Below are 12,870 nucleotides of genomic sequence, written 5' to 3' on the forward strand. Positions count from 1 at the left end.
AGCTGGTGTGGATAGCAACCACTCCAGCAGAACTCAACAATGGGTCACGCTAGGGTCTTGTATGTGGTCTCCTTTACAGATGACCCTCACTTTCCTGAAATTCTCCACATAAATCGAAGTCAAGATTTAGGAACCAGCTTTAAATTGTAAGATATTTCCAGGGGCAGATGTGGATTCTGACCACAATCTATTGGTTATGAACTGTAGATTAAAACTGAAGAAACTGCAAAAAGGTGAGAATTTAAGGAGATGGGACCTGGATAAAGTGAAAGAACTAGAGGGTGTAGAGTTTCAGGGTGAGCATTGGGGAACCATTAACAAGAATGGGGGAAAGAAATACAGTAGAAGAAGAATGGGTAGCTTTGAGAGATGAAATAGTGAAAGCAGCAGAGGATCAAGTAGGTAAAAAGACGAGGGCTAATAGAAATCCTTAGGTAACAGAAGAGATATTGAATTTAATTTATGAAAGGAGAAAATACAAAAATACAGTAAATGAAGCAGGTAAAAAGGAATACAAACGTCTCAAAAATGAGATCGACAGGAAGTGCAAAATGGCGAAGCAGGGTTGGCTAGAGGACAAATGTAAGGATGTAGAAGCATGTTTCACTAGGGGTAAGATAGATACTGCCTACATGAAAATTAAAAGAGACCTTTGGAGAAAAAAGAACTACTTGCATGAATATCAACAGCTTAGATGGAAACCCAGTTCTAAGCAAAGAAGGGAAAGCAGAAAGGTGGAAGGAGTATATAGAGGGTGTATAAAAGGGCGATGTACTTGAAGACAATATTACGGAAATGGAAGAGGAGGTAGATGAAGATGAAATGGGAGATATGATACTGTGCAAGAGTTTGACAGAGCACTGAAAGACCTAAGTCGAAACAAAGCCCCGGGAGTAGAAAACATTCCCTTAGAACTACTGATAGCCTTGGGAGAGCCAGCCCTGACAAAACTCTACCATCTGGTGAGCAAGATGTATGAGACAGGCAAAATACCCTCAGACTTCAAGAAGAATATGATAATTCCAATCCCAAAGAAAGCAGGTGCTGACAGGTGTGAAAATTACAGAACTATCAGTTTAATAAGCCACGGTTACAAAATACTAACACGAATTCCTTACAGGCAAATGGAAAAACTGGTAGAAGCCGACCTTGGGGAAGATCAGTTTGGATTCTGTAGAAATGTTGGAACTCATGAGGCAATACTGACCCTACTACTTATCTTAGAGAATAGATTAAGGAAAGGCAAACCTACGTTTCTAGCATTTGTAGACTTAGAGAAAGCTTTTGACAATGTTGATTGGAATACTCTCTCTCATATTCTGAAGGTGGCAGGGGTAAAATACAGGGAGCGAAAGGCTATTTACAACTTGTACAGAAACCAGATGGCTGTTACAAGAGTCGAGGGGCATGAAAGGGAAGTAGTGGTCGGGAAGGGAGTGAGACAGGCTTGTAGCCTATCCCTGATGTTATTCCATCTGTATATAGAGCAAGCAGTAAAGGAAACAAGAGAAAAATCCAGAGTAGGAATTAAAATCCAAGGAGAAGAAATAAAAACTTTGAGGTTCACCGATGACATTGTAAATCTGTCAGAGACAGCAAAGGACCTGGAAGAGCAGTTGAACGGAATGGGCAGTGTCTTGAAAGGAGGATATAAGATGAGCATCAACAAAAGCAAAACGAGGATAATGGAATGTAATCGAATTAAACTGGGTTGTGTCTGGGGGAATTAGATTAGGAAATGAGAAACTTAAAGTAGTAAATGAGTTTTGCTATTTGGGGAGCAAAATAACTGATGATGTTCGAAGTAGAAGGGATGTAAAATGTAGACTGGCAATGGCAAGGAAAGCGTTTCTGAAGAAGAGAAATTTGTTAACATCGAGTATAGATTTTAGTGTCAGGAAGTCGTTTCGGAAAGTATTTGTATGGAGTGTAGCCATGGATGGAAGTGAAACGCGGACGATAAATAGTTTATACAAGAAGAGAATAGAAGCTTTTGAAATGTGATGCTACAGAAGAATGCTGATCATTAGATGGGTAGATCACATAACTAATGAGTTATTGAACAGAATTGGGGAGAAGAGAAATTTGGGGCACAACTTGACTAGAAGAAGGGATCGGTTGGTAGGATATGTCCTGAGGCGTCAAGGGATCACCAATTTAGTATCAGAGGTCAGTATGGAGGGTAAAAGTCGTAGAGGGAGACCAAGAGATGAATACACTAAACAGATTCAGAAGGATGTAGGTTGCAGTAGGTACTGGGAGATGAAGAATCTTGCACAAGATAGAGTAGCATGGAGAGCTGCATCAAACCAGTCTCTGGACTGAAGACCACAACAACAGTGACAAGCAGCACATTACTAATACTGTATTTTAACATTATGGTTTTTAAAAGTGAGCACAAATAGTCTCAAACACAAAGACCCTCCCCCTCTTTTTTTTTTTGTGGTAACTGGTTGCGATCAGTTTTTGGCCATCTTCAGATCTCATACTATGACGGTAGGCAGTGGCGGTGAATGGGCGGCTGTTATAATTCCACGAATGTCATGGACTTACAACAGCTGCTCCATTCACCACCACTGCCTGCCGTCATGGTACGAGGCCTGAAGAATTATAAAAAAACAAGTGGCCAAAACTGGCTACCACCAAATAAATGTTTTTGCAATTGAGACCATTAGTGCTCATTTTTAAAGTACTTTTGCCAGACCCATGCTCTCCACGAGAAATGTCCTAAAAAATTACATTATGGATTTGTTTTTCCTACTCATCTGCATTAACTTATATTTTTCTACATTTGGAGCTAACTGCCATTCATTACACCAACTAGAAATTCAGTGTAAGTTATCTTGTATCCTCCTACATTCACTCAACAATGGCATCTTCCCATACAACACAGAATCATCAGCAAATAGCTGCTGACTGCTGCTTACCATGTCTGCCAATCATTTATGTACATACAGAATAATAATGGTCCTGTCACACTTCCCTGGGGCAGTCCTTACGATAACCTCGTCTCTGATGAACACTCGCCATCAAGGACAACAAACTGGGTTCTGTGACTTAAGAAGTCTTAGAGCCTCAGTTTACCTTCCATTCGGAAAGTGGGTGCACTCAGTGACTGTATGTGACTTATAAATTATAGAGTGCAGCAATCAGTCATCCCTTTTAGACTTTATTATGCAAATCCAGATTTCGGCTAGTCGCTAGCCATTCTCAATGCGCTATTTTTTATTCTCAGTGCATGTAAGGCCCTGTTGTTCGGGCATCAGTCACAGTATTCAGAGAACTGTGACTGATGCCCGAAGAACAGGGCCTTACATGCATTGAGAATAAAAAATAGCGCATTGAGAATGGCTAGCGACGAACTGAAATCTGGATTTGCATAATAAAATCTAAAAAAGATGACTGCACTCTATAATTTATAAGTCTTGGAGCATCTTGCATACTTTCGAACCTATTCTGTATGCTTGTGCCTTTATTAACCATCAGCAGGGTTGTGCCATGTCAAATGATTTTTGGAAATGCAATCTGCCTGTTGGCCTTCACCCATGGTTCGCAATATCTCGTGAGAAATGGGCATGAGCGGTGCTTTCTCAAACTGTTGATTTGGGGACAGAAGCTTTCCCTTCTTAAGGAAATTTGTTGTGTTCGAACTGAGAATATGTTCAAGGATTTTACAGCAAACTAATGTTAAAGATATTGGTTTTTAATTTTGCTGATTTGTCCTTCTACCCTTCTTATATGCAGGTGACGCTTGCACTTCTTCCAGTCGCTTGGGACTTTGTGCCGGATGAAAGATTCACGATAAATGCAGACTAAATATGGGGCCAGTGCTATAAAGTACTCTTTGTAAGACTGAATTGGGATTCCATGCTTTCAACTCTTTCTGTTGTTTCTCCACACCAGCATTGCTTATTACTGTGTCCTACATAAAGGAGCCTGTGCAATGGCCAAATGGTAGTATGTTTGTATTATGCTTAAATATGAAATTTAAAACTTCACTTTTGCTATCTTCCACTGCCACACCAGACAGATCATTGAGAGACTGGATAAAAGCCTTAGACCCACTTTGCGGTTTATGTAGGGTTAGAATTTTCTCAGGTTTTTGGCAAGATCTGTTGCTAAGATATAATGGTGGTAGTAGTTGTAAGCTTTGTGCATCAATCTTTTTACAGACACACAAATTTCTATTAACTTTTGTCTCTCGTTTGCATGTTCTCTTTTGAACTGAGAGTGTAACAGCCTTTGCTGCCACAGCATTTTTCAAATTTCTTTGTTAAACCATGATGGGTTTTTTCCACCCTTAATCAACTTACTTGGCACATACTACTCCAAGTATGATTTACGGTCTGTTTAATCTCTGCCCACAATTCCTTGTCTGTTGTACTGGAACTAAATAATGTCAACTCCTTTTGGCAGTAATTCTCTCCTATTCTTCTTGATTGATTTATTATATTTAGTAACCAAAGTCGCTGTGATGATATCATGGTCACTAACCGCTATCTCTATACTGATGCCATGGACTAGGTCAGGCCTGTTTGTAGCTACGGGGCCTAAAACATTTCCAGTGTGTGTGGACTTTGAACTAGCTGCAAAAGACACTTTTTAAAAAAAGTGTTCAAAAGAACTTAGGAAGACTGTCTGTATCCACTGCAATAAATCCATGTATGCCCCAGTATATACACGATAGGTTGAAGTCATGTCCAACAAAAATTGCGTGATATGGGTATTTCCACATTACTGACTGCATATGTGTGGCCAATGGCTAAAACCGTCACAGCAGAATTGGGTGGCTGGTAAAAACATCCAACAGTTGACATAATTTCGCCTGGACCTGTTACACATGACCAGATAACTTCAGTGTCACACTCAAAATCAACCTCAATAGAGACAATATTTTTGTCATCTACAATGAACACACTCCCTCCTATGGTGTCTAATCTGTCTTTTCGATATATGTTAAATGAATTGCTAAATATATCGGAGGCTCCTATTGTTGGTTTGTCAGCTTTTGGGCACAAGAATAAATTAAACTTGAGAAGTATCCTGGAAGGCAGTAAATTCAGGGAGTTTGTTATGAACACCTTGACAATTTACTGATAAAATTTTGTCAGTCAGTGTGTCTTAACTCTGAACGTGGTCTGACTTCACTATCTGTGAGTATCTGGTGAGTGTTCACCAGAGAACCTCAACTTACCACCTAGCCTTCAAAAAATTATAAATAAATAAATAAATAAATAATGGATCTGCTATTAATGCTATTTACATTGCTATTCTTCTTGTTGTGCTCCTCTCAATTTTTTCTGTTCTGTGTGTATCTTCCTGTAAGTTTTCCCTCTTTCCCTTTCCACACTGTGTTGAAGCAGTGCTTGAAAATTCCACATGGGGTGGCAAAATCTGTGGAGCAAACTCTGAGTCCAGTTCTATTATTAATATATATCAGTGACTTTCCAGACTGTATAAGACACAGAGAAAAGGTTTTCTTCACTGATGACAGCAACACTATAGTCACTGATAATACACCAAAGCTCCTACTGTGGTTACTTTCTACACCTGTGTAAACCAATTTCTTACCTGTAGGATTCTCTTTGGATATTTGAAGACACAAAATGTGGACAGAATTTGTGAATAGTACATCTATATAAAAAAAAAAAAAAAAAAAAACCACTTAAAATAGTGTTCATAAGTAATGCATTCTATATATTCTAAGACTAGTGTGCCTAGAGGACTCTGGGTAGTGGTTGATGATGAAAGGGTACAACTGCAGTGCCTGTCACATTACAGTACTTCATCTTGATGTAATGCTTTTACTAGAAAATTGTGTGTAAAGATCTAAAGTTCATGATAATAATTTACTGCTGTTCTACAGAGTTCAACATCACACTTATCTTTGGAGGGGGGGGGGGGGGGAGGAGGGATATGTTGCCTCAGAATTTCAGGTGGATTGAGGGGAAGGCATAAAAATGCAGATTTTGGGGTATAGTTGCAGTTTTCTGAACAGACTGGACTTATTGCAAGGGGCATAGCAGCAAGTTCATGGTCCATTAGTCGCCAACGGGTGTCTGTAGTGTAGGTAGCCATGCTTGCTAAACTATGTTGTATGTTGTTTGTTTTCTGGGGCAAATTGTCTGTACATCAGAGAACTTTGCATGATAGAGACTAAATGAATAAAGCACTGCAGGCGTTAAAACACTGATTGTATATTCGGGTGGATGGAGTTTGCTCTGTCCGGCCACCCTGATTTAGATTTCCCGTGGTTTTCCTAAATCATTTCAAGGGAATGCAGGGATCATTATTTCATCAGTGTGTGTGTGTTTGTGTGTGTGTGTGTGTGTGTAGAGGATTACGGACATTTTTAAAATGTTAACAAAGAACTATTTTTTTTTAAAGTTAAATGACTTTACATTTGTTGTTGTTGTCTTCAGTCCAGAGACTGGTTTGATGCAGCTCTCCATTCTGCTCTATCCTGTGCAAGCTTCATCATCTCCCAGTACCTACTGTAATCTACATCCTTCTGAATCTGCTTAGTGTATTCACTTCTTGGTCTCCCTCTACGATTTTTACCCTACATGCTGCCCTCCAATACTCAATTGGTGATCCCTTGATGCCTCAGAACATATCCTACCAACCGATCCCTTCTTCTAGTCAAGTTGAGCCACAAATTTCTCTTCTCCCCAATTCTATTCAATACCCCCTCATTAGTGATGTGATCTACCCATCTAGTCTTCAGCATTCTTTTGTAGCACCACATTTCACTTCCATCCATGGCTACACTCCATACAAATACTTTCAGAAACGATTTCCTGACACTTAAATCTATACTCGATGTTAACAAATTTCTCTTCTTCAGAAACACTTTCCTCGCCATTGCCAGTCTACATCTTATATCCTCCATACTTCGACTATCATCAGTTATTTTGCTCCCCAAATAGCAAAACTCATTTACTACTTTAAGCATCTCATTTCCTAATCTAATTCCCTCAGCATCACACGGTTTAATTCAAATACATTCCATTATCTTCGTTTTGCTGTTGTTGATGTTCATCTTCTAGTTTCCTTTCAAGACTCTGTCCATTCCATTCAGCTGCTCTTCCAGATCCTTTGCTGTCTCTGACAGAATTATGATGTCGTCGGTGAACCTCAAAGTTTTTATTTCTTCTCCATGGATTTTAATCCCTACTCTGAATTTTTCTTTTGTTTCCTTTACTGCTTGCTCAATATACAGCTTGAATAACATCAGGGATAGACTACAACCCTATCTCACTCCCTTCCTAACAACTGCTTCCCTTTCATGCCCCTCGATTCTTGTAACAACCATCTGGTTTCTGTACAAATTTTAAATAGCCTTTCCCTCCCTGTATTTTACCCCTGCCACCTTCAGAATTTGAAAGAGAATATTCCAGTCAACGTTGTCAAAAGCTTTATGTAAGTCTACACTTGCTAGAAATGTAGGTTTGCCTTTGCTTAATCTATTCTCTAAGATAAGTCGTAGGGTCAGTATTGCCTCACGTGTTCAGACATTTGTAAGGAATCCGAACTGATCTTCCCCAGGGTCGGCTTCTACCAGTTTTTCCATTCATCTGTAAAGAATTCGTGTTAGTATTTTGCAGCCGTGACTTATTAAACGGATAGTTCGGTAATTTTCACACCTGCCAACACCAGCTTGTTTTGGGATTGGAATTATTATATTCTTCTTGAAGTCTGAGGGTATTTCGCCTGTCTCATACATCTTGCTCACCAGGTGGCAGAGTTTTGTCAGGGCTGGCTCTCCCAAGGTTTTCAGTAGTTCTAATGGAATGTTGTCTACTCCCAGGGCATTGTTTCGGCTTAGGTCTTTCAGTGCTCTGTCAAACTCTTCACACAGTGTCGTATCTCCCATTTCATCTTCATCTACATCCTCTTCCATTTCCATAATTTTGTCCTCAAGTACATCGCCCTTGTATAGATCCTCCATATACTCCTTCCACCTTTCTGCTTTCCCTTCTTTGCATAGAACTGGGATTCCATCTGAGCTCTTGATATTCAGAGGTGATTCTCTTTTCTCCAAAGGTCTCTTCAATTTTCCTGAAGGCAGTATCTATCTTAGTGATGTATGCCTCTGCATCTTCACATTTGTCCCTGCTTAGCCGTTTTGCACTTCCTGTCAATCTCATTTTTGAGATGTTTGTATTCCATTTTGCCTGCTTCATTTACTGCATTTTTATATTTTGTCCTTTCATCAATTAAATTCAGTATACCTTCTGTTACTCAAGGATTTCTACTAGTCCTCATCTTTTTACCCACTTCATCCTCTGCTGCCTTCACTATTTCATCTCTCAAAGCTACCCATTCTTCTTCTACTGTATTTCTTTCCCCCATTCTTGTCAATATTGCCTAATGCTCTCCCTGAAACTATATACAACCTGTGGGTCTGTCAGTTTATCCAGATCCCATCTCCTTAAATTCCCACCTTTTTGCAGTCAGTTTTAATCTACAGTTCATAACCAATAGATTGTGGTCAGAGTCCACATCTGCCCCTAGAAATGTCTTACAATTTTGAAACCTGGTTCTCAAAGCTTTGTCTTAACAGTATATAATCTATATGAAACCTTCCAGTACCTCCAGGCCTCTTCCATGTGTACAACCTTTTTTCATGATTTTTGAAGCATGTGTTAGTTGTGATTATGTTATGCTCTGTGCAAAATTCTACCAGGCTGCTTCCTCTTTCATTCCCTCCCCTCATTCCAGATTCACCTACTACATTTCCTTCTCTTTGTTTTTCTACTATCGAATTCCAGTCACCCATGACAAATAAATTTTTTTCCCCTTCACTATCTGAATAATTTCGTTTGTCTCATCACACATTTCATCAATCTCTGAGTCATCTGCGGAGCTAGTTGGCATATTAACTTGTACCAATGTGGTAGGCGTGGGTTTCATATCTATTTTGGCCACAATAATGCGTTCACTATGCTGTTTGTAGTAACTTACCCGTATTCCTATTTTTTTTTATTCATGATTAAACCTACTCTGTCCGGCCATCCTGATTTAGGTTTTTCGTGATTTCCCTAAATCGCCCCAGTCAAAAGCCGGGATGGCTCCTTTCGAAGGGCACAGCCGACTTCCTTCCCCATCCTTCCCTAATCCGATGAGACCGATGACCTTGCTGTCTGGTCTCCTTCGCCCCCCCCCCTGCCCCCCCCCCTGCCCCCCCCCCTGTCCCCGCCCCAAAAAAAAAACAACCAACCAAACCTACTCCTGCATTACCCCTATTCGATTTTCTATTTATAACCCTGTATTCATCTGCCCAGAAGTCTTGTTCATGCTACCACCAAACTTCACTAATTCCCACTATATGTAACTTTAACCTATCCATTTCCCTTTTTAAGTTTTCTAACCTACCTGCCCAATTAAGGGATCTGACATTCCACGCTCCGATCCTCAGAACACCAGTTTCTCCTGATAACAGCGTCGTCCTAAGTAGTCCCCGCCCGGAGATCCGAATGGGTGACTATTTTACCTCTGGAATATTTTACACAAGAGGACACAATCATCATTTAACCATACAGTAAAGCTGCTTGCTCTCAGGAAAAATTACAGCTGTAGTTTCCCCTTGCTTTCAGCCATTCGCAGTACCAGCACAGCAAGGCTGTTTTGGTTAGTGTTAAGAGGCCAGATCAGTCAGTCGTCCAGACTGTTGTCCCTGCAACTACTGAAAAGGCTGCTGCCCCTCTTCAGGAACCACACGTTTGTCTGGCCTCTCAACAGATACCCCGTCGTTGTGGTTGCACCTACAGTACAGCTATCTGTATCGCTGAGGCATGCAAGCCGCCCCACCAACGGCAAGGTCCATGGTTCATGGGGGGGGGGGGGGGGGGGGAGGGATTTTACATTTGTGAATGTATAATGAATGTCAGCATCTTCCGTGACACAATAGCTGAATAAAAGACGCATACTCATGCATGATAAAATCAGTTTAATTGTTTTGCAAGTTTTTGTACCAGTACAACATGGAAAGAACAACTGGTGTGACTGACTAGTGAACTGTACATATTAGTTTAGTTTCCTCACTGTGTAAGAAAAAAAGGCGATCAAAATTTAAGCTCAGTTGGGTCATTAACTTGTTGACATGGAAGTTTTTATTCAGTACACTGAAGACATATTGTTAAATTATTTCGTTCTACACAAATCTTTCATTTTCTCCTTTCATATGACCTGAATTGTATCAGTGAGCTTAAAAACTGCTTATTTTACAGGGTCACAACTTAAGACAGAAAACAGAATTTAAAGAGGTTTCTTTACATACTACAAAACATGAATGAGCTCTGTTGGCTCTGAACTTCATTGACATGGTCATCATTTAGTGTGTCATAAATGTGCTACAGTGGAACTGACCATGAGGATTGAAATCACTGTTCCTGTGACAACAACTCATTATTAAAGCTTCTTGATCTTTTTGAATAAACTGAGAGGACTTAAATTTTCAGTACACTACTCTCTGGGTTGAAAGACTACATCTGGAGTGTGTTTGTCTTGCAACAATTTTTATTACTCCTGCAGTAGTCTCCTTTGTACCCCTTCTGTAAAATTTGAACTGGATTTGAAATAGCTTCTGAAAGATCTATATAAATTCATTTACTAAATGATATCTAACTTTACAGGCCAATGGATCAAGTTGCTTTGAAGAATTCAAATGTTCTAATATTGACAGGGCTAACACAGACACCAACTGCCAACCCAGATTCAATGCTAGGAGAACTCTGCATGACAGTTGGTAAGTGTTTCATATGCTTTTGTATATGGAAATACTATGTACAGCACTATTATTTTTCATTTCAACTTTCACAGCAAATACATTACGATGTGGTGGCAATGTTCTGATACCGTGCTATCCTTCTGGTGTTGTATACGATCTTTTTGAGTGCCTGTCAAGTCATCTGGATAATTCTGGGATGTCAACAGTACCCTTGTATTTCATATCACCTGTTGCAGATACATCATTGGCATATTCTAACATTCTTGCTGAATGGTAAGTATAAATTGGTAATAATTAGCACTATTACATTGTGAACAACATAGTTGTTGAAAAATTTAATGAATTTCAGGTTATCAACCACCAAGCAGAATAAAGTCTACTTGCCCGAAGAGCCATTTCCACATGCATTTCTTGTTCGAAATGGGCGCTTGAAACATTTCAAACACATTTTTACAGAAGGTTTCAGCACAGACTATCGTCAGGTTTGTTCGTAACCCTTTCCAATAAATCAGCTAAAAGGGGTGTTGAGTTGCAGACAGGCATGATGAAAAAGAGTGCTAGATATCTTTAAGATTTTGGACAAAGTCCTTCTACAGAAGTAGAAAATTCACACATGTCCACACTCACATACTCATGGTCCCTGTCTCCGGGCACTAATGTAGTGCATGTATTACTTTTCTACTTCTGGAAAATGGCTTAGTCTGAAAGCTGATATATTTCCAGTGTTCTTTTTTGTTGTGCCCGTCTGCAACCCAACATCTCATCTGTGTGGTGAGTAGTGACCTATCCTTTATGTAATGTTGTTATAGCATTCTGAACTTTACATTGTTTGATATCAAGCCTAGATCACATGAAATTAAAATGTCTGTTATTAGCAAATAGAAACTTAAAAAGTAATTGTTTATAATAATAACTACTCAATTAAATATTTAAAATTTTAGAATTCAAGGTGTACAAGCTAATTTCCCCTCCTTTTACTGCAGCCCTGTGTTGTATTTTGTGGACATCCCAGCTTGAGGTTTGGAGATGCAGTACACTTCGTGGAGTTGTGGGGCTCCAATTCGCTCAACACTGTAATTTTTACTGGTGAGAAAAAAATTATGTACAGTATCTGCTTCATAATTACCCCAGTTTTTGATCTTTTTGTAATTTAATATGTAAGCTGTCAGTTGCTGTTGATGTTTGCAAATCTGCAAATTGTATTGAAACATTAGTGGTATTAATTTATCATATTTTAAAATTTTAGTTGCTTGCTTTCCTGAAGTTAATAGTGCATTCCACCTAACTGACAGATATCACATCAGCTTTGGTATTAAGAGCTTCAGTTGTTCTCAGTTTAGGCATTATAGTTAAAAATTGGCACAAATAATCTTGAAATAATTGGCAGTTCATGTATTTGTAGCATCTTGGTGGCAATACTGAGCAATATTGTACAGTGTGAAGATGGTATTCGTATTCAGGAGGACATTGCTCCAAATTACCTCTGGGCCATTAAGATTTAGGTGTCTTCCTTAAATCTCTTACAGCCAATGTTGGGATGGTGTCTTTGAAAAGCACATTGTCCATCTACATCTACACCCACAACTAAATGACTACTCTGAATTCACACTTAAGTGTCTGGCAGAGGGTCCATTGGACCACCTTCAGATTACTTATCTACTGTTCCACTTTTCAAGAGCGTGTGGGAAAAACAAACACTTAAATCTTTCCCTATGAGATTTGATTTTTACTCTTTTATTTGATGATAATTTCTCTCAATGTAGATGGGTTCAACAAAATATTTTCGCATTCGGAGGAGACAGTTGGTGTCCAAAATTTTGGGAAAAGATTGCATCACAATGAAAAACCCCTTTGTTTTAGCAACTACAACTTGTGTACCATGAGACACTCTCCCCTGTTTTGCAGTAATACAAAATGAGTGACCCATCTTTGGAATTTGTGATGTCGTCCATCAATATCGTCTGGTAACTATCCTATACCGCACAGCAATACTGTCGCAGAGGCCAGACAAGTATAATGTAGGCAGTCTCTTTAATAGACCTGTTCCATTTTCTCTATTTTTTTGCCAATAAAATGCAGTCTTTGGCTCGTCTTCCCACAACATTATCTATGTGATCATTCCAGTTTAAGTTGTTCAT

General features: G+C 39.3%; 1 protein-coding gene across 1 annotated transcript in view; it reads left to right on the plus strand.

The window, feature by feature from the left end:
• The window catches only part of LOC124623617 (integrator complex subunit 9), a 112,576-nt gene that overhangs the window by 30,751 nt on the left and 68,955 nt on the right, over positions 1–12,870 (plus strand). The window contains exons 6-9 of the mRNA XM_047149049.1: positions 10,638–10,750; positions 10,825–11,005; positions 11,082–11,214; positions 11,716–11,818. Coding sequence (XP_047005005.1) covers positions 10,638–10,750; positions 10,825–11,005; positions 11,082–11,214; positions 11,716–11,818 — 530 coding nt within the window. The remainder of the gene's footprint in view (positions 1–10,637; positions 10,751–10,824; positions 11,006–11,081; positions 11,215–11,715; positions 11,819–12,870) is intronic.

Source organism: Schistocerca americana, chromosome 1, assembly GCF_021461395.2.
Source record: "Schistocerca americana isolate TAMUIC-IGC-003095 chromosome 1, iqSchAmer2.1, whole genome shotgun sequence".
Classification (NCBI taxonomy): domain Eukaryota; kingdom Metazoa; phylum Arthropoda; class Insecta; order Orthoptera; family Acrididae; genus Schistocerca; species Schistocerca americana.